The following is a 23,650-nucleotide window of genomic DNA, read 5'->3' on the forward strand; positions in this document are numbered from 1 at the left end:
GCCCGGTCAATCCTCCCCGGCCAGGATTCGAACCCAAGGCAAAGTGCTTGCGAAACGCCAGGCGAGTATCTTACCACTGCGCCACGGGGACTGCTAATTGCTTGGAGCAATACTTGGCAAATGAAATATAGCGTGAATAAATCCCACATTATGGAATATGGAATTTGAGAAAATGTCAAACACAACCTACAGATTATGTGAAGAAGCTTTAAAGAATTCTGATGAAGAAAGATTTGGGGTGGTTCTGGATGAAAAATTCTGGCTCTGTCACCCGAGAACCACATAAAAAACATTGCACAAGGAGCATATGCTGCATGTTCCAACTTTAGAATTGCTTATAAATACATGAATAGCAAAATATTTAAAGAAATGTATACACAACCTTTATAAGACCAAGTTGGAATAATATGTAGCAGTGTATAGTGCCCAGATCTCAAGAACTACGTAATTTAACTAGAAAAGATGGAAAGATATGCAACTAAATATCTTCCAGAACTGAATTTACAAGAGTTATGAGGAGAGGTTAAAGGCATTTAATATACCAACTCTAGAAGATGGAAGAAAAATAAGTGATACATTATGACCACCACTTGCAAAATAATAACAGGACTCGACCAAATTTGACAAAGAGGAATTCCTGAAACCAGCAACTTCAAGATCAAGAGGACACAGATTCAAGCTAAGAAAACAAATGTCAAGAAACTATGAGAAAGTTTTCTTTTGCAAACAGAGTAGATGGTCGGAACAAGTTAAGTGAGAAAGTGGTGGATGTCAAAACCTCCAGCATCATAGTGTTATACAGTATGTCAAAGAGTACTGGGAAGACGGGACACTATGAGCGTAGCTCTCGTCCTGTAACTACACTTGGGTAATTGCACAATGAAGATAACATTTTCCCCTATTACTTTTGTCTTCAGTGTTGTACAAAACCTGTACCAATAAAAAATTACTGTTATACCTACATTTCCTATTTGTGGATCACTATACATTTAGAGGTGTAGTGCACATCATCTGAGTATACATGGTGAATAAACTTTAGTTCTGAAATATTTAGAACTTGAGTACTGTATACTTGTTGTGGATTATCGAGACTTTGTAAGCCTCACCATTATTAAAGTGTTTAGCTAATCATTTAAATGTATATGTTTGAGTGGTGAAACAATGGTTTTACTTGTGATAATATTATTACATACTCATAGGTACAGAGCCTAGTAGGTTTATCAAACCAATGATCATGGGGGTAGTTGGAGGCTGTTTTCTGACCATGTGCAAAGACCAGGATCTGACACCCCCATGTTCAGTGTCATGTATCGTGGGAACCAGCGAGTGCTAAGATCTGAATTTTTATATGCAATGTAGAATGGCGTTTCATTTTTGGTTTGACTTATTTTCAAGATGATTTGGAAATGGTTAATTTTCCTGTCCTTTTGAGCGGCCAATGGCACTTTCCAAGATGATCTCAAGATGCATTATGCCTAGTGATATATTACTCTTGGGTGTCTGACAGCTTAAGTTTTGAGGATCCCACATCTGCCTGAAGGGAATAAACACAAATATTGAATTAAAACTTTATTTTAACAAAATATTTTCTTCGTGATTCTTGTAAGGTACATGCACCTAAATGTAAAATAATATTGATCACCAATATTTTCCACGAATGTTCATTTGTGGATATTTACCATTAATGATATTGTGATTTGTTGGTGTCTTTTTATTAAGTAAGGCAGGAAGTGGAAAGTTTTTAAACAGTCTGTCTGAAAACTGGCGACTGTCTGGAGACCGACACTTTTACAATATAGTTACCACTGCTATAAGCCAATGTATTGGCCCATTCATTTAAAATAAGTTGAGAAATCTATGTAGCATTTGTGTATGGTGGTCAAAGAATTTCTTTGTTGGTTTACATCATGCTATCTTCCATCTTGAAAGTAGGCAGGGTATCCAAAAATTGAAAATATTGGGTTAAATAAAAGTAATTGTATTTTCTTTAGAATACGTCGTAGACAAGGAAGTTGGTGCCTTAGCAGTGTAAGAGAAAAAAAACAATAATAAAGTTCAGTACAGTATAGTAGATAAATTAGCAACACAGTACAAATATGAATACCTTAATATACATATATGCATTAACATGCACCCCACATGTACACTCACATGCTCCTCCACAATCATGCATGTTCCCCACATATCCACACACACATGCTCTCTACATCCATATATGCTCCCTACATCCATATATGCTCCCCACATCCATATATGCTCCCCACATATCCACACACACACACACACACACACATGCTCCCCACATATCCACACACACATGCTCTCTACATCCATATATGCTCCCTACATCCATGTATGCTCCCCACATATCCACACACACACACACATGCTCCCCACATATCCACACACACACACACATGCTCCCCACATATCCCCACATGTGCTTCCAAATATATTTGCACACTAGATCTCCCATATATTCACACATGCTTCCTCAGATATTCATACACATACTCCCCCCACATACACACACATGTATATCCATACACGTTTTTGCCACATATTTACACATATTCTCCCCAACATATACACACGCGTATGCATGCACGCGTGTAAGAGGGGTGGGTATGTGCACACATGCATGTGAAAGGGGTGGGTATATGTACATATGTTTGAGGAGGGGGGGGGGGTGTGCACATGCTTGTGAAAGGGGGATGGGTATGGGTGCACATGCCTGTGAAAGAAGTGGGTATGTGCATGCATGTGAAAAGGGTGTATGTTTCAGTGAAAAAGGAATGTGGATATATGAAGAACGAGCATTATTTTGTGAGACGTGTGTGCGTGTGCACACCCCCCCCCCCTCCTCAAACATATGTACATATACCCACCCCTTTCACATGCATGTGTGCACATACCCACCCCTCTTACACGCGTGCATGCATACGCACCCTTCCCTTTCACAAGCATGACCGCACATACCCTCCCACCGCCCGAAATGTAGAACAATCTATTATTGCCTTCGTATATAATAATAATGATAATAATATTATGGTGTTTATGTGATAGTATATCATATCATAGTGGTTACTTAGTATATTCAGCATTTTGTATATTTTATAAAGCCACTGTATATACGCACTGCGTTTCGGGCAGAAAATAAGGGGGGTGGATTTGTCTGTTATGACCCATATAAATGCTGTGCGTTTTATTGTTTTGTTTTATAGTGACTTGCAAGACACTACAATCGCATGTTTTTTTTTTCAGTTAGTGAAGAGTAAGTGTTTCCTTTTTCTTTTGTATCAGGTCCATCTAGTGGGTGGCGGCGGAGGCGGTACCTCATCAGCTGATCCGTGTCGTCTGCTGCTCAGTCGACAGGCAGCCGTGGGAGGTGGCGGTGTTGCTCACTCACTCTCCACCAGTCAGACACTTCCAACTGCTGTTGGCCATGAGTTCTGGGGGGTTATAATGCGAGGTATTAAGCGACTCCACGTGCCATCTGGGACTGTGTTAGTGCTCTAAGATAAAGAGGTGGGAGGCAGTACTCGAGGGAGGGAGTGTGAGAGAGCAGAGTAAGACTTTGAAAGGTCTGGCTGGTCCGCCAACACATTGCTGACCGGATCCGCGACCTGACGTTAACCACCACACCATGAACGGGGAAATGGCGAACTTTTCCACGAGCGAGGAGGAGGCAGCTTACTGGAGAAAGAAGGCCCTGGAGTACAAGCAGAGGTGAGTACAACCCTTCGCTCCCAACCCTCCCCCTGTACCCCATGACAATCAATACCCCCCACACCCTTGTGGCGCACTCAGCCTGCTGATGACACACTCGTCTTCTTAGAATTTATATTTAAATTATTTTGGTTCAAGTAGATTGGAGGATGTTGGCTTCTTGTAAGTGAATGTATTCCTTCAAAAGTGGTATTATTAATTAATATTTCCGCTCTGATAACTTGAGAACCCTGCCATTACGTCCCTACCAATTTTATGAAGTCCTAGACTTATGAAAAAAGTCAAGGTCTTCAGCGCAATAACGCTTACAGTAATTTGGTATGCGTTCTACATTACTGCCTCTCGCTAAACACCGCATGGACAGGTTTTGCAGGTGTTATAAATTTGATGTTCTGCCCCAGGGTCGTAACAGCAGGCAGTCTTGAAAGTTCAGAAACTGTCGAGTATGTTAAATGCCAGTGTTTGATTCGAAAACTAGGTAAGGGATGTCTGAAGACAAATAGTAAATGAACTCTAGCTGCATTAACGTTTGTCTGAAGAGTTCCACTCTTGCCAAATCTGTTCCAATTCGTCTTTTCATTTTCCTCAAACTTGTGAAAATTCTCATTAATTTAATTTTAGGTTTGTTCGAACTTTTACTTTTGTATAACGATCCTTGTGTATTTTGTCAAATTCGTTGTTTTGGGCATCTAACAAAACAGTGCAGTATATAACAGGGTTGTGCAGTGGCTCATGACTTGTTTTCCTCGTCCCCGTCGATCAACCTTCAACTCCTGTGACGACCCATCAACCCCGGAGGATGAGAGGTTTCAAACCATTCTAAATTCGTTGCTTTTAATTATTCGTGAGGATAAACTATTGTATTTGTAAGCGTACAGTGTGTTCCATGCTAAATCGTAATAAATGGAAAAGTTGGGAACTTTGTATTTCCCAAAGTATTTTAATTTGATAGTGCCAGAAACGGTACTTCATATCACTAAACAATTTGCCTATTTCTACACAGGTCTTAAAATAACAAGCGTGAGTGTAATGTTCTTAAATTGGGAATATATAACCTGGATCAGATATATTGACCACTTTCTCGACCTTGGCCTTTCCCACCCAGGCTAATAAGAACTGATGGTCTGTGTATGTGTTAGCATTGTTCTCGATTCACAACCTGGGATTCTTGGTTCGATCCCGGGTCGGGACAAATGATCAGGCACGTTTAATTTCACCTAATGTCTTCTCACCTAGCAGTAAATAGGTACCTGGGAATTAGGCAACTTCAGGGGTTGCATCCTGGGGCAGGTCAGTAGTTCGACCTTGGGCACAGCCTAAAGTATTCAGCGTCTATTTCTCCGACTAAACAAACAATACTGTAGACGTGACCAGAAAGCGTGATGCTGATTAAAAAAAATTTGTACCTAGGGATTTAAATGGAAATTTTGTTGAATAGATCACCAAACAATTTGAGGTCTCGTCAGGGTAGCAGGGATTAATCTAAAAGTTACCTTAGGCATGGTCCAAACGGTGTTGAACCCCTTCTTTGGTTTGTGAAAACTTTCTTTTAACTTATCCTTGACGTACCCGATGTTACTACTTCAGAAACCCGAATGATAATTGACTAACATCCACAAGACCTACCTAGCATTGATGGGTAGTATAATTAAACATTCTTATAAATTGGTTCGCTATAAAGAGGCTAGCGTAATTTTGTTACCTCTCGTACACCTAGGGTGCATTTTTGGTTGAATTACGTCACTGTTGTGGAACTAAAGGGAGGGTGGGGGCAGAGTGCTCATGAGCGAGTCTGATGTCATGGACCCTCCATTAAAGCTGAAACTGCCATGTGAGAGTTAAGTCAGCCGTGCTCACCGCAACCAGAGGAATGTGGCCCACTTCAATCTCGCATTTCATTGACATCTTGTATCACTTGTGGAGGATAAACAAAAAAAATGTGGCGGGTTATAGAATCCATTGCGGTTGTTTCGGCTCTGATGCTACAATTTATATTCAGGTGTTATATTCACTGTTCTCATTGAACGCTCCATTATAAATCTTTTATCGTACAATTTTTTTTATTGAAGATTGCTTGCACATCATTTCAAAAGAATTATATCTTAATGTAAGTTAAGGGGCTTTGTTGTGCTAAAAAAATGTTTTGGCTTTAATTAAATGCAAAAAGGTAAGTGCAGTCATAAATAGCCAGAGCTTTGTGCAGAAAACAAGGCACGTGGGCGGGGCTTGCCTCCCACGCTGTGACGTCATCATTTACGATCTATATTCCCCTCTGCAGAAGTGACATTTAGAGGATTGGTCGGTGGTGTTTGTATCATAGTAGTATATCAGAGCAAACTGTGATAATTATAAATAGTGACCTCGGTAACAATAAATTGCCAGCTCTCGTAGCCTGAGGCTTGTCACGGGGACTATTAAGATTTGCCGTTCATACATCGCATTGCAAGAATAATCATACTAGCACAACCGTTTAATTAATGGTGCAAAGCAAATTTATTTGCATGTGCATTTTTATAAACTATATACTGGTGGTTTGAGAAGCTACTGGAAATAACTACCTAGCAGCCTTCTCGGCTGCGTGACGCAAGCTTGCTGTCTGGCGCTTGTGGTGCCATTGGGTCTGGCACTGCCACTGCCACCGCCGCCGCCACCTCCAAAAATTGTAGAAGAATTTATGATCAACTTTTATCTCAATTTCCCCGCCATCATTTATCGTCATAGAGTAATAGACATTGGTTCGATAGATTGTTTCAAGCGTAGGCTAGACACATGAATGAGTTTCATAGATATAGATAGTTGGTGTAATATTAATGTGTAATAATCAAAAGGGTTTCTACCATTTCCCTAGAAACGTTCTTGTGTTATACTCTTTCTATCGCTATTTGATTCTTATTAGATTATTTGGTTCTATGTACATTACTTCTCTCAGAAAAAAAATAGGTACGTATCCTCATTATTTTAGGCTAGCCGACTCTCTAATCATAAATTGGGCACAATTCCCAGTACTGAGCAGGGTGAGACGATATTTGGTTTAATTACCTTTAGTTTCTAACATTGTTTTGTGATGAAGACTAAACCATATACCAGAAAATGATACGACGACGTTTCGCTCCGTCCATGACCATTATTGTAATGGGAGTGAGGTTGCTAATGTTTCAGATTTAGCTACTCGGAACGAAATGACCATGTAGCGCTCATTTTTGTGTAGGGAGCGAAAAGTGTGTAGATATCTTCGTGTAGACTGAAGTGTTTGTGTGCGTGTTGGATGGGGTCCCAAAGGCCACCAGGCCAATCCGCCCGTCACCTCACCCTCAGCACCTCAGGAACATTGTTACCAAGCAATTTGGTTTTGTGTTGTAGGGAGGAGGGTATACATTTTCTTTTGTACGAGTACGGATGTGATTTGGATGTATGGATGCTACATAGACGTTTAGTTTGACAGTATATTAACTCGTAGCCTAGGTCATAATGTAACTAATTTGAATAACGCTTTATAAAGGTATGTGGAAGGTGTGCGGGAGAATTTTGGAACGCGGATATTGATTAATGCATGTACAATAAACCGGGCAAGACTTGTTTTTTTATTGTCGTATAAGCCATAAGGGAAAGGGGTGGATGGATGTACGTTCGCCTCGGTGTGCTTGCAATGTAGAGGGCTCATTCCTGCTTGCCTTGTCACCTATCTAGTAACACCTGTCTAATGGAGGATGCGCGTGTCAATACTTATAGGTCAGGTACGGTCTGGGCAAGCACGACACAGAGCTATTGGGCATTTATCTAGCCACTGAATACCTTAAGCTCAATGTTGATGGAGTTGGCGAATTAAGTCACATTTATAAACCTGCGTCCAAGCGTACTCAAACCTCTATTAATTTAACTTTTGTGTACTAGGCTCAGGTGCTGGTGTACAATAGAGATGTAGCAAATTTCGCAGTTGCCATCGTGTTACTACTCCCCACCCCCTACTTGTGTCCTTCCGTAAGATAATCACCACTAACATTATCAGTTGCAGCTGTAACGATTAAGTAGCAGGTGGTGTGCAGGCGGAAATTGGGTAGAGTGGTCGAAGCTGACGAGCAGCTGGACTGCTTCAACCAATTTAGAGTAGTTCCTCTAGGAGTGCTCCTGGACGTTACCTAGGTATTTTTATGTACATGTTATATTATGTATACAGGTTATTGTAAACAGCTGGTTATGGTAATATGTAAATTGAGTTATGATTTGAACAAATTTAGGGGTGATGGGAAGAGTGAAGTCTGCCAGTGAAAGAGTGGGCGGGGTGGAAGTTCCAGAGAATTTCAAGGCCATCCCAGCTATTGATTGGAAGATCTTGTATACTGCACTCTGCTCGCCACACGATCCTCCTTTTCTTGCTGAAGTTAACTCGTTTGGCAAGTGTGCTATACCAGTGACACTATAACACTTGGAAGGGATATGAATTATGGAGTGAATAAACTGTGCCTAACCACTTGAATCATCGGGGATCAAACTTTTACGTGCAATAAGCAAGATTAGCTGCTCTGAAAAGTCCCAAGTGGATGGGTCGTTAGCAGTAGTTTATAGCTTAAATTATTGTATTTTGTAATTAATTGTTGGTATAGGTAAGGCGATTTATGCCACTAGTGTAAAATTTTATTTTTCAGAAATTTCTTTAATTTAACTTTGTTGAATCTGTTGTATACAGGGGTGTTTGTCCTTTTCTACACCTTTCACAACTTTGGTAGAATCTGCAAGCTGCGGGTTGATATTTTAGTCAGTTCTCCTCTGACAAATCAATAAATTTATGGTTACATCTCTTCAACGTTATGTATAATTATTAATAATTTCATTGTTCTACTTGTGTACGACTGTTTCCGAACCAGTGTTAAGTTTTTAAGTCTGTACGTGCATAATTTGCATCTAAGAGTTCTTACCTGGAGATAACATATGTATACAATACATTCTCCCTTCTATAGATTGTTATATAAGATGTCAGAAGCCACACAGTGCTTAAGGGCATAGAAGAGTATGCTCAGAAACTGGTTTTTCCGGGCTAACTTCCTCTTTTTGTGTAAAAGGTTGTGAAGCCAGGCGGAGGCAAGTTAGCGGTCAGCTGTCTTTTTGCAAGTGGTAATTCGTTATTGATGTACTGTGCATTCATTAATTTTCTTCTGATATGCAATGGATTTTTTCGGTGTGTATAACAGATATTAATGCATAAAAGTGTCGCATGTTAGCGTTGTATTAAAATATTTTAAAAGACGTAGAAATTTCAAGTTTCCACTAGCTAGTTTTAAATTGTCTATTACGAGCTATTCTCATCGGATGCAATTGAAAAATATCTGAATTTTGTCATGTTTATCACTGCAATTTTAATAGCAATGACAAGTTCAGGGCGTTGCGTGGGCAGCATGCGACCTAGAATGTAAGAAAATATGTAGCGAGAGCAGCAGCTGTGAAGGTGGTGTGTCCGTTACAGCCGGGGGGACGCCAGCGTGTGGGTGCTCTACTCCTTCTCTTAACCTAGTCTGCAGCAGCAGCTCCTCCACCCCCTGCTCCACCTGCTCGACCCGCTCACCTCCACTAGGTAGTGTACATATAAGCCGCAGCGCAAACATTTCCTCCAGTCGATCTCGTGTTCATGCACGTGGGAAAAATTTATTTCGTGTGGCCTCTTCTAATGATGGCGGGCAAGCAGGGATATAGAGGGTTGGAGAAGGAATGAAATAAAAGGTGAAATAAAGACGGTGGACATCGTTAATGAAATAACGTGATATAGGTAGAAGTAAATAGATTGTTCACTGGAGGTTTTATTACCTAGTACGCAGTAAGAACGTTGCGGTTACCATGCTGTGATTCCAACGATCAACGTCCCCGCAGCTCGGTCTCTGACCAGGCCTCCTGGTTGGTCGTCTGGTCAACCAGGCTGTACCAGTCACTTTAGCTGTGCTAGGAAAATATCAGTGGTTAAAAATATTTTAATTCATATACTGAAATGGCATAATTAAAATTTGTGCTCTGTTTAACGCGCCACCATGGTATGGTTTTACTTGTTGTTTATCAGTTGATCATTTCGAGAATAAATGTGCTCCCGGAGCCCTTGTGATAGCCTGGTCTGTGAGGCTTTTTGTCTCCATTGCCCGGAGGCTCACATTGTTGGGCAAGGTGTGAACATTTGGTCATCCTTCAACGCACTTGAAGGTCGCTAGACACATGGGTCAGTGGTGAATGGACTGGGCGTGATGGACGTGTGCTGGCGTCTTGATTTAGTGGAGAGCAAACTGCGTACAAACATTTGTATTAAGCCTTGAAATGAAAGTTTGTCGTAAAGTTGTCTGAGAGTCATGACTTTTGTAGCGTTTACAAGACCAAGCTGATGGCGTTTTTGCCAGGCAATTGGGTGGGTGACAGTGAATGTAAGTGTCCAGTAGCCATTGAAACGGGGCAGATGTAGGCTGTCCTTCCTACCCATCCTCTCATCTACACGTATTTTATGAAAATAAACATAAAAGGGCTGCAACTCATTTGTAGAAGTTAAATAAATTGACCTTTCTACGAGAATTTTAAAACAGCGGTGGCAGGAGTGAGAGGCCGTGAATGGGAGATGTGGAATGTTGCAGGTTATGTGGGAGGGAGAGAGTCCTTGGAGGCGGCAGGTGGCCCTAGATGGCTGAGGGCGGACGACTGAGGTAGCGGGAAGACTGATAAGGGTGCTTGAATTAGGGGCGCATCCCACACTGGATTTTCACAGGGAGGATATGGTTTAGGGAGGAGGGTTGTCGATAGTGCATGAGTAAGCTAGTTTAGAATATAATCAGGGTTCTGTGGTATATCTTTCGGCAGTAACGAGCTAGCATTGGGCGGGATACACGGTTATTACAAGCTGGTGCAGTGCGCGATCCTGCCCCAGCTTGCTTCCATTGTGGCAGGGGTTGGAGTAGGGGTGAAAAATGATCCTGGTTAGTTTGGTGAGCGTTTGTGTTTGTAGTATTGGTCCCGGAGAAGCGCACTTGTGTTGCATGATGTCGTGGGTATCAAAAGCCGCACTTGGTTTGGTGGAGGCGGTTAGTGTGGCAAGAATATCAAAGTTGTCGAGCGAGATATTTCTAAGTCTTATTTGAGTTAATGTGGGTATTACGCAGGTTGTATAGGTCTCCGCAGGCGAATGTGGGCCGTGTAGCATGGGCAAGGGTTGATATGTAGCGTGGGTGGGGGGGTTGATATTTAGCGTGGGCGGTATTATGTTCCGTGGGCATGATTGGTTTGGTAGGACGTGTAGGCCTATCCCCATCTTGAAACGTGGGTCGTATTAGCGCTGGAGGATTTCAAACGGGTGATATTGCAGGATCAAAGGCATCTTTTTTTTTTTTAATTCTCGCTCACGTGGCTTGTTGAACTGTTGTGGCCTCTGTATGTGCTCTCTGGCTGCACCTCGAGTCTTGAGGTTCACAGTTCATACTTCACTTCCCGAGACCATCCTGGAGTGAGACAGGATTATTTTTAGGCAGATCCAAAGTTAGATAGGAATGCCAGTGAGGTAGGTACACATCAGTGCCATTTAACAGGTGAAATCATGGGATATTCTCTGACGTATGAGTCACAGCCTGGCTGATCAGGCATCTTGTACGTTGATTCCGTCCCGTAACCAGTTCCTTCCTCCAATGTGGCAAAGTTCATTAAAAAGTTCTCTTAATTGTCCACTAGAATTTCTTGATCTCTTGGACAAGTCCTGTTTCATGTTTGTTTTGAGTGCGCATGTGAAGGCTCTGTTTAAGGCTGTTGCTATTAAAAGGATTTTCTCGTTTATTACAAAAATTACCACACAGTGGATATTTATGTAAATAATTTAACGTTAAAATGAAGTATATTTTATGCCTGCTTGTCGGTACGGTTAAAAACTGCGCCATGTGTGTTTGGAAGTAAATTGGGAATGTCATTTACACGGAGCAACTTGTGGTTTACTATTGAGTGATTGATTGGCAACCCGTCGTCCAAATAGCGTCGCAAGGCCAAAAATCGTCGCACTAGATAATGGTAGCAGCTCGCGAAATTGATCTCTCTTTTTTGTTTTGGGTCCTCGGGTAGCTTAGGATAGGGAACTTTAGTGGCAGTTTCTTGACGTTGGGAAATTATAAGAGGGGCTGGAAGACAGGCAATTCATATAGGTTGTAGTACATTATACTGTGCATTAATATTTGTTAGGTACTCCCCTCCCCCTTCCAAATTGAGCATCTACTTCGCTTTGGGATGTGGTTATTGTATGACCCGCATCCCTAACGGTATATAATTTTGAGTAGCCCATTTCCATTAACGAGAGGCATTCATCCTCCTAACAGCATTGGTAATAACCAGTGTCGTGGAGGGCGCGACTGAGGTGCACGAGTGAAGCCTGTGGGGTGTCGGTAAGCAGCAGACACTTGCAAAACCATATTAGTGGTGTTTAAGGTCTGTCGAAAGTGCGTTGGTGTACCATAAATACAAAGTACGGTCGTTGGAATACCTGGCACGGCCTTCCCTACCATCCTGCAACATTAGCTGGCGAGACCATCCAGCGCATATTAGGCAGACTTGCTCAACTTCACTACTGTTGTTGTTTAACATTGCAGGTGTTCAGTTGTGCATTGCTTGCGAGAAGCAGACATTCTCACACTCGCACCTCTCTGGCTTCCTCTAGGTTGCACTTCTCGGTGTAAACAACAGCATGAATATGCATATTCTATTGTATCTCCAAAATACCTCCAGTCCCAAGAATCGATGGTGTGCTAGACTGTGTTTAGTTCCCGAATTCGTCATTAATTTTGTAATCGTGCAATGGGTTCTTCTATGTTATTTGCATGCTGAAAATCTCGTTTTATGAGAGATTATTTACAGCCATTCAGCCTTGCCCAAGAATCTAATCTAAGAAAAAATGAACAGAAGCCCATTGGCTCATACAAGAGAGCTCCTGTTTATATCCACCCAAACTCATTCATATACATGTATAATCTACGCTTGAAACAATCCAACGACTATATATAGAGTAGTTACAGCCCCGCTCCAGTGCCAGGCATGTCCACTACGGGCTCACCATACCCCGTGCTACTTGGAATTTTTTATGAGTAGCTGAATTTTAAAACATCAACAACTATATAGTGTCCAAGAGACTCTTATCCTTACATAATAGCTCACTAACCGAAAGGTTAACCTTGGGTTATTGGCCTAGAGTGCCGATGTGAGATTGCCAAACACCGTAAGCTTGAAGCGATATTATGTCACTACTGGTGAGAGTCTCTCAGAGAGAGGAAGTGTGGTCGGGTCAAAGGTTACCGAAGATGGTGAGGGTGAACCTTAATACATTACCTCGTGATGGTATTTCAGAAGCGTCTTCCGCCAGGGGGCACAATGGTTGCCGCAAGATGTTAGTGATACCGGGGGATTGTGGGAGATGATGGGGCTTCCTTGTTATTCTGCTGCTGCTGCCGTTTCGTCAGCACTTGTGGGGTTACTCGACAACGTTACTCGAGGGTGACAACAGGGGGTTGTAGATAAAGCCTAAGCTACTCCATCATTTTGAGATGTATTTTATTGTATTAGCAAACGTACTTCAACAACGCGGCCACCCCGAGGCTCCTTGCAGCTGTACAGCTGGAACTGCGACTGTGGTGTGAAGTTTCATATAGATTTGTAGTGCCGAATTGATTGATAAAGATTAAGCCACCCAAGAGGTGGCACGGGCATGAATTGCCCGTAAAGTGCTGAGTGACATTGCTGGATAGATAAAACATAGTGGGAGGTGTAAAGATGATATTGCATGGTAGGGTAGGTTTTGATAATACTTTAAACTGTTGAAAGTGTTTTATCCCTAATTATTTTTTAGTATTATATAAGAATGAAGGTAACTGCAGATAGGCCCATACGAGGCAGCTCCTATTTATAACTGTTTGTTTATAACTCTATTTAAGGAAACTGTTTCCTTTGGTATCGCCATGTCCATTCATATATATGTCTAACCTACGCTTGAAACAATCAAGGGATCCTCCTTCTATTATGTTACACGGTAATTGGTTCCACAAATCGACAACCCTGTTAACAATTCAATTTCAAACCAGTCTTTACTCAGGTCTTTCCTAAATTTAAACTTATCCAATTCATACCCATTATTTCGTGTACTGTCTTGTGCTGATATTATGCTGATTAGGGAAAGGATAGGCCCATTAAAAACTGAGACAGGTCAAATAACGAATAATGAATAGTAGTATTTTTAATAAATATTTTATATCTCTATTTACTAAAGAGGAACTTAACAATATGCCTTCAGCCGAACAAGTCTTATGTAGGTGGGGACGAGGACAGGTTGAGAAGTTACCAGGGAGGATGTTATTAAACAAATAGTAAAACACAAACCAAACAAATCACCAGGGCCGGATGAAGTGTTTGCTAGGGTGCTTAAAGAATGCAATGAGGAGCTTTGCAAGCCACTGTCTACCATATTTAATAAATCAATAGTCAGGCAGAGTGCCAGGAGATAGATCACTTGCATCAGACTATCGGCCAAATAGCCTACCGTCTATTTGTGGGAAAGTTACTTGAATCGATAATTGCAAGTACAAGTCGTCTGCATCTTGAAAAACTTAAATTAATAAAAGATTCGCAACCTGGTTTTACAAATGGCCGTTCATGTTTAACAAATTTGCCATAATTTTATTCCAGCATAGTTAAGACAGTTGATAGTGGTAAGGATTGTGATGTTGTGTACATTGACTTTAGCAAAGCTTTTGATAGTGCCACATGAGACTGATTAAAAAAATAGAAGGCTTATGGTATTGGGGGTGCTATATTAAGTTGGATTAGAGCATGGCTATACCAAAGGAAAGAGTTAGTATAAATAGAGTTAAGTCAGAATGGGAAAATGTTGTAAATGGAGTGCCTCAAGGCTCTGTCTCCCAGAGGTCCAGGGACCTCTGTTGTTTTAATATACATGATTTAATATACATGATTTAATAATTTATGTTCTTATGAGTCTCTTTCCATGTTTATTTCCCTTCTGATTTTTGTATCGGCAAATTTTGCAAATATTGCTGCTCAAACCTGAATCTAAATTATTTATATAATGAACAACAGAGGTCCCAGGACAGAGCCTTGAGGCACTCCACTTACAACATTTTTCCCACTCTGCCTTAACCTCATTTATACTAACTCTTTATTTCCTTTGGTGTAGCCATGCCCTAATACAACTTAATATATCACACCCAATGCCGTGAGCCTCTATCTTTTTAATCAATCTTTCATAGCACTGTATCAAAAGCTTTGCTTTGCTTATACATGTATAAATGTATTAATATTGCTTATACACGTGTGCTTATACATGTACTCTGGTACAAGGTACACATCACAAACCTTAGCTCAACTGCCTCAACTATGTTAGAATAAAATAATAGCAAATTTGTTAAAACATGAACGACCATTAGTAAAACAATGTTGTGAATCATTTATTGTGAGTTTTTAATAATTTATTAATTGATCATATATAAAACTGTGCATATTTTATACTGTACATTTTTACTGCAATCGTATTTTTAAAATTGATCATTAAAATACCTATCGATTTTTTTTTATTGAGTTGAAACAAAAAATTCAACATAATTCGTAGCCTAAAGAAAAGCAGCATTTCTTAGCTCTGCAAATCAAAGCTGATGAGAACTAAAGGAATATGTGTTGGTTCATCCCGTGACAATAGTCTGAGTCACTTCCTGCGATGTAGGATTACTTTAACACGATGATGACTTTAGAGCATGTTACTCGTAGCTGTGGCGCAGAGAACAAAAAATCGTACCCATTTATAGGGTGGGGCAGGGGAGCCACCGGGCGCGTACTCTGGCTCGAGTTCAGGCACTACTGCTGGGCGCGCCTCACTGACCGTGACGTTATTCGGCATTACTCCATTCTCATTACCACATTAATGTTTATATTTTACTGCATATTAGTATGTACACGACGAAGACAAAACTCGATTAGACACACTTTTTTTTCTGACACCATATTATTTTTAGCCTGCTGACGTCACAACGCGTGATGAGTAGCCACCATGCAGTTATGACATGCCACTCGTGTTAGGAAAGAAAATGGGCTCCGAGCCCATAATGGCTGTAACTTCCTTATTTTATTAAACTTTAATACCTTATGGTCGCTAGGCTACATCGTGGAAAATTTTAAAATCCTCAAAATTTCTGGTATGATTGATGTGGGTGGTAGCGCGCCAAAGTTACTGTACAGCTGTTGGGGTAGTTCTAGTGTGTTGTGTGGGGGGAGACGGGGAAGCTGGCGGGGAGGATAAGGTGGTGGCTGTATGCGATGGCTTCACAACCGTCAACCAGTGAGAAGAAATGTGTTTATCAACCAGAATGATCAGTAATGTGTTGAATGTGATTTGTGAAATATATGTATTTATATATTCATATATATTGAATTAATAGGCTTGAGAATAGCTTGAGCTACCTCATCTGTGTGTTTATACTTCAGTAAACTTGTTTCAATTTCAAATTTCAGGGGGTTGGGGGGCGGTAACGTGTAGCGGGGTTGGCTGTATTTTACTAAGTTACACTGAAACAGTGGTTATTTGGTATATTTTTACATTTTAATAGGCATGTAACTTGCCTTGCGTTACTCAGAATGATTAATACTTGTTCGTTGTAAAATACAAATGAGTGTTAATGATGAAAGTAATGATAGCGACATATTAGGAGAAAGCTAAATAACAATTCCAGTAACAATATGCTCGTGATAAGCGGGAGGATCTGGGTTACGATGATGGGGCTAATGTTCTCTGTTCCTACAGCCAGGAATAGCTCTCGAACCGCAGTAATTTTTTATCGAACCCGAAATTTTTATCATTAATCGTCGTCTGTAAAGTATTTATTTCGAACTACTGTATACTATTACACAGAGATCACACTAACGTGATGCATCCAGTAAGTTCAGTAGAACTTCGGTTTCAACCCTTTTAACCCTGTCGTAGCTCAGTCGACTAAGGCAGTGTCTGGGATGCTCCCGGACGCAGGTTCGAATCCTCGTCACGACCCTTGTGGATTTGTTCATTTACTGTATACTAATTATACTTATGCTGCACAGATTTCACACCTCTCATTCCTTGCACAGAGCAAATGAGCTTGTTGGTGTTTGGGCTAGAGCTTCCATCTTTTCAGTCTTTCTCTAACCACAACAATGAACTAAATAATAGATAAGATACGACGATAGAGCGAGGCTCGTTAACGGTTTCGTCAGGGGGATGACTGTAACTGCATATGAACTAGACTGCCTTACATAAAAGCAGAGCTACATCTCCCGGGGAGGATAAAATTGCCTAAGGCATGCTGCGTATGCTTCTGCAAATGTCAGGAAACCCTTCGCTTATAGAATTGTAGAATTTTAACTATGTAATTGGGGAGCTCCCAATTTCATGGTTCAACAGCCTCATTATTCCCATTTCTAAAAGTAACCAGCAGATTTCGCCAAATTTCCCTTACTAGTTGTCTTTGTCTTAAAATGGTTCTAAACCATCTCTTTCATAGAATTAGAAACTTGTCTCACCAGATCTGTGGCTTCACGCATGGAAGGAGTGTGCATCACTTATTACCTCTTCCTCACCCTGCATACAGAAAGGGCATATAACACTGTCTCAAGTCAGCCTTTCACATTACTAACAGACACGTAATTCTGAGTAATTTTGATAAAATGAATGTTTGGGGATGGCTTCTACGTTAGATAATAGGTTATCTAACTATCAGGAAGTAATCTGCACTATTTCAAGGGCATAGCAGTGTAACGAGAGATTTTGAACTGGATACTCCACAGGGAGGTGTCCACAGTCCTACTCGTGTTTAATGTGTTAATGCACTCCTAAACTCATGTGACTAGAAGGCTTAATGAACACACAATTAGCTGAGCCGATAATATACTTGATCATACGATATCCAAAATGTTCTTAATTCCGTATTGAACACTAATCAGGAACTAGGATTAGTCATCTCAGCAGCGATAAAAAAATATTCTAAATAGACGCCCGCCCAGATTGGGTGGGGCTGTTAGCAAGATCCAGCTGTATGATGACGCAATGATGGAGTCGGAGTTTGTCTCCTGTGGACTCCTTCCCACATTAGTCTCCGGATGGTTGATGGAATTGATGAGTTAGCCAAAACATTTGCTCGTAAAGAAGGAATTGATTACCATCTTGGATTACCTTTGAGCAGCCCGAGGGCTGCAAAATTCCGGGAACAGTGACATCTAGTAGGTTTCAGGCAACGTGAAATTCACACCAGCTATTCGTATAAGCATTCAATTATGCACGAAGAACAGCATACTTATGGATCATCCACTAAGGTTAGCAGACTAAAAAAACATTACCACTGCTAGGCTTAGGCTGGGTTAAAAGTACCTCAGGAAGTTTGCACCACCTTCTGACGTAGATTTGACTAAAAGTAAACTCAACAGAACTATTCATCTATAATTGTGAAAAAAGCTCGGAATTTAGAGAACTCTATCAATGGTGTTAAAGAAATGTGGACAGTACCCACTGGCCACAGGACGGGTATGAGGGTGCATAATAAATGATTAAACTTAAAAACTTAACGGAACGAATACTTGAACTTGAACGACGGGAAAAGTCTTAATGAGGGAACTTGGCAGGTCTCTGTAGGATTTCTAGGTTGTGATGGCTGTGTGCTCCTACGGGCTAACCTAAATCTATAATCTCACTGAAGCTATCAAAACCTCTTCTCGGTTCTGACTGGGAGAAGAGAAACTTAGACCTTATTAAAGGTAACTCTTAAGACAATATTTAACTGTACTGTGCATACTTCAGCGTGCTCCGCGCCCTGTTGTTTTTAGATTCAGCTACTCTGAACAAAAGTTGAAAGTAGCAGAGGCTACGGTGAGCCCGTAGTGGACTTATCACACGCCCTAGTTGTCTGCCGCGAGATTATAGCTAGACAGGGTCAAAAGTAAACCTCTAATTAGTATCCCAGTTTAAACTATGTAAAGTGAAGTAACATGTTTTGCGTAGAGCGTGTGCTAGGCTGGCAGCCCGCGCGCGAGTCAGAGGGAGAGAGCGAGGGGGGGATGTTTAGCTTCAAAGAGTAATAATTACCGTACTATGGCGGTACGGGAGGGCTGGTGCACTTCGTGTCCTCTCTGCGGTGAAGGGTTGCGGGGGAGGTTGTGGTGACTAGTGATGGTTATTGGGCACAATTAAGTCGATTGGGTTTTGTTGTCTTCTGTGCAAGTTGTGTGTGTTATACTTTGTTATTGTTGTGATGAAATTGTCTGTGTAGGCATTATTGCTCATTGCTGAGCAATCGGTATAAAGTTGGCCTTGTACACTACACTACACCACACTACACAGTAGTGTAGTGTGGTCTTGTAGTTTTCCCTGTTTTATTAACATGTTGGAGAGATGGAGGCTTGGTTAAGGAAATTTTCTTTTTTCCACTGTTACTTCTAGGGATAAATTGAAGGTTGATTGGTCTGGATTTTCCTTGTTGCCATAATAGCACTACCGCTGGCAATCCATTCTCTCACGGCAACCTTGTGGCATTAACACGTTCCATTAACCTCTCACTTGGTGTCAGCCTCCTGACATGTCACATTTTCCCCCCTTTATCTATATGGTGGTCTGCTGCATAACTGGTGCCACTCCTCCTCCCTCTCCACCCTGTGAGTTGGTAATACACGCCCAGCGTTCCTCGATAGTGTTGCGTGTAGCTAACGCCTGGCCGTATTGACGTCTTAGACTGGCTCTATGCTACGCCAAGTCTTAGATGACGTCACCTTTAGACTGCTGTATTGATACAACTGCTTGATGCGTTTTAGTTGTATTGGCTCAGTTTGTGAAGCTCACTATCTAGGATATATTGTTGACAGTGTTGGATGTAAGTAAGTAACTTCGGAGATTTGTTGCCGCTGTGCTCAAACACAGCAGCACGTGACTTGAATGGTATGTTGGCATGCAGGCATCTTTACAGCTGGCACCACCTACTCTGACGTCACGAATCTACTGTTTCCTGATTGGAGGATCTTGACGCGTGCTGGGGGATCAGGAGGAAATCTTAACGGACGAGCCCCGTGTGCCTCTAAACCACCTTTATTGTGAATTGTGGTGACCGAGTTAGGCAGACCTAAGGGCGAGGGAGAGCAGAGTAAGGTTAGGGGAGGGCGAAGTGGGGGTAAGGTTGGGGGAGGGGCGAGGTATGGGTAAGGTTGGGGAGAATCTTGCAACTATTGCTGGAAGAAAGTTTAAAAGGTGAAATAGTGTTCATACAGGATTCATACAGCTGATGCAATCGCCGCCAGAAAAGCCAGTCGTCGGGTGGGACTCCAGCAGTATAACTCATGACGCCACGGATAATTCACAGGTGTATTGGCCAGGGCCAGGCGAAGGGGAGTGATGTGGTAGGGGTGTCAAGCTTTTAAGAGGGAAAGGAATTGTGGGATTGCGTGGGGAGGGGGGAAGGGGAAGTTGAGCAATAGAAGAGCGGACCTTTTACTGGGCGGGCGTGAACATTATGGTTGGATGGATAGTAAGTGGCGGCTGGTGGTGATCATGTAATATATGTGCAGGGGGGTGGGGGAGGTGGATGGGGAGATGGGATGTGAATAGGGGGGGTGCTGATCACAGTGAGAGAATAGGGGGGATGGCTGGCGATCACGGTGTGAGGGGCGTTATGAGGCTGGCAATCATGGAGGGGGGGGGGGATGTAGGACTGACGATCACATTATGAGAAAGGTAGGGAGGGTGGGGCAGGCGATCACACTGGTTACTGAGAGGGTGGAGCGAGTGTGGCTACCTGGGCACTTCCGGCCACACCTGTTAACTGTGAACCATGTTTGGTGGTCTGGTATGCCCACCTACATGGGTTAGTCTTTCTTGTTTTGGCCCTGAACGCTTCAACTTTTACACTCTGCCTACCGGATATGATTATCTTCCAGATGTAACATCATTCAGCCTACGGGATCCAGCAAGTCGTTTGACTTACCGGATATAGTTTTGTTTTAGTCTTTAGAGGGTTGACTTGAATATGCAGTTATTTCGTTATAATAATATGCATATAATAATGTTATAATAATGTTATAATAATATATATAATAATATATAATATAATAATATAATAATATTAATATAATGATATAATAATTATAATATGCACATTTTCTCCCACAGCTCGTTTTAAAGAATTCCTCTACTTTTTTCCCCAGGACTCATAGTTTTATATCCTGGTCCAAAACCCCATTGTGACAACCTTTGTCACTCGCCCACAGGCTGTGTATGGGGTCCATAAACTAGTTGAACTAGCCGGGTCCAAAATTACTGCTGGGTGCATAAAGTAACAAGTGAAGAAACTGCGTTTACCCCCTCCCAATCAACCCAGGGTTCGAACCCGGGTCGTAGCACTTGCGAGGCTGCTTTTACACTTCCTGGCCACAAGCATGAGGATGCGTTTGGTACAGATATAGAAATGGATTCGTAAAAAAAAAAAATCGTATCTACTTATGAAATGGGCAGAGTTTCTTTCACCCTATGCCCCTGTTACCTAGCAGTAAAATAGGTACCTGGGTGTTAGTCAGCTGTCACGGGGGTGGAGGCCTGGTCGAGGATCGGGCCGCGGGGACACTAAAAACCCCGAAATCATCTCAAGATAACCACGGTGGCTTAGTTTGCATTTGGTAAACAGTTTGTGCTACGAGGTTGTTTATTATAATAATAACCTTGCGCCGAGGACGACCTCGCAAACGTTTCGAAGCTTGTGAACTGTTTAGTAAATACAGACTTGACTCGTGATCGGGGAGCCTCCCCATGATGTACAGATTTCGTAAGTGGATACTTGAGTGTTTGATTTTTGGGCGTGGCAGGTGTTGGGGTGTCCAGTAATGTGCCAAGTGCCTCCAGGACCAGTTTTGGTGGTGCTCAAAAAAATCTGGACATTATTTGCATTTTTTTGTTTTATTAATAATAAAACAAATACTTAGAAATTCTTATTGTGAATGTTTTATTGTCTTGTACGTAACTGTGTGTTTTATTTGTTACATTTAATGGCATCAAATAGTTTGACTTAAATAACTATCATTTCTAGTTTGATGTAAGATTCGAATGCAATAAACCAATAATGAGGGGAAAAAAGCAAAGGAATGTTTTGTATTTGTTTAGTAAAGATAATGTAACTAATGATAATAGTAATATGTGTACTTGACTTAACCGTGAGCTGATAATGATTCAGAGCCTCCATAGTTCTCGTCAGCCACCATTACCAACAACATGCCAACATAAGTGGATACCCACTGCCGTGTGGAAAAAACAATGAAAATTTTGATTAAGTTTTCAACAACATATTTGTGCGAAAATTTTCATCTGCCACAGCCATTACAACTGGTTACCAGTCTGGGCTTGAAATAACTACGGTTCTCCGTCATGCAGTTATGCCATTGGAGCCAAAAATATATAAACTTCTTTCAAACAAGCGGGCACAAATATCACTCTAAAAATGTGTAATACTTAAATACGCTTACATTTTGTTGATAATTGAACTACCGTAACTTTAATAATTTTGTTACAATTAACCAACCTTTAGAGTTTGATTAAATAAGCCTTTATAATTGCTATAATTAAATAAGCATTTAATTGTTATAACAATTAAATGCTTATTTAATTATTAAATAAGCATTTATAATTTTATAGGTGCATTTCATAATAAAATGGAAGTTATTTGATCATTATTTTACACGTTTTTCTTAAAAAAACATATTAGTGGTCCGCGGGATTTAAAATTATGAATTTAGTGATCCGTGAGGCCCGAAAGGTTGGCGACCGCTGCTCTGGGGTTATTGGGGACAAATCCACAAGGGCCGTGACGAGGATTCGAACCTGCGTCCGGGAGCATCGCAGAGTTATTGGGGCATTTTTGGGGGTACCCAGTGTGTAGATACGAATCCTCATCATGGCTTCTACTGACACTCATTAATGCATCACAATAATGGAGACATTTTTTGTTTATTTCCCCACTCTAATATATAATGGAGCCTCGAGGGCGATTCTTGGTGCCCCAAGAACTGTAGTACAGTAGTAGTAGTGACAACGGTAATGATTAATGGGTTACTATTACTGTTCATTACAACTATATAGTATTTTACCAATATATTTACCACAACCGGGCTGTGGTGGGTATGTGGGCTTGCGGGCTGCTCCAAGCAACAGCCTAGTGGACCAAACTCTCACAAGTCAAGCCTGGCCTCGGGTCGGGCTTGGGGAGTAGAACTACTCCCAGAACCCCATCAACCAGGTATCAACCAGGTACCAACACCCTAATTCTAATAATCACTCGGTTTTAGCGCTTGACGCTTGTCTTTAATTCTAATTAAAAAGCTAGTTTATCACAATTACTCTTATGTCTCTTAAAGCACTTCAGAACCTCACAATTAAATTATGATTAAACTTGGTTTAAAGTTGAAACCTTTGTATATGGGCAGCACAAAACGTCCACCAGAGACTGATTCGGTACTTGATAGGATCTGGTTTGGCTGCATTACCTGTTGCAAGTAGCTGCAGGTACAAACTCTCAATACACGGAGTAATCACACTAACGTGACAGCATCAATGAGAAAATCCGTAGGAGCCGTGATGGTGGTTCAAACCTATGCTTATACCATGTCGTGGTCTAGCCGTCTAGAGCGTGTGCGTGGGAACACCCACCGCATAGGTTTGAACCCTCATCACGGCTCCTACGTATTTTCTCACGAACTCCCAATCCTGAGTACAGCGTGTGAACTCTTTGGGAGAAAACTAGGTCATTAATACTATAGTTTATCAATCAAAACAACAGCATGTTGGACCAAGTTCTCAAGTCTACACTACACAGTGTAGTGTAGTGCAGCGTAACTACTTTAAGGCAGCGTCTGGGATGCTCTCGGACGCAGGTTC

General features: G+C 41.4%; 1 protein-coding gene across 5 annotated transcripts in view; it reads left to right on the forward strand.

The window, feature by feature from the left end:
• Positions 1-23,650, forward strand: part of LOC123745297 (nuclear distribution protein nudE homolog 1) — a 129,996-nt gene that overhangs the window by 2,990 nt on the left and 103,356 nt on the right. For all 5 annotated transcript variants that reach the window (XR_006771316.2, XR_006771314.2, XM_045725691.2 and 2 more), the window contains exon 2: positions 3,304-3,729. Coding sequence is in view for 3 of the 5 variants with exons in the window: in XM_045725691.2 (XP_045581647.1) it covers positions 3,647-3,729 (83 nt within the window). In the remaining 2 variants the exon portion in view is untranslated. The remainder of the gene's footprint in view (positions 1-3,303; positions 3,730-23,650) is intronic.

The sequence above is a fragment of the Procambarus clarkii genome, chromosome 44 (assembly GCF_040958095.1).
Source record: "Procambarus clarkii isolate CNS0578487 chromosome 44, FALCON_Pclarkii_2.0, whole genome shotgun sequence".
NCBI classification, from domain to species: domain Eukaryota; kingdom Metazoa; phylum Arthropoda; class Malacostraca; order Decapoda; family Cambaridae; genus Procambarus; species Procambarus clarkii.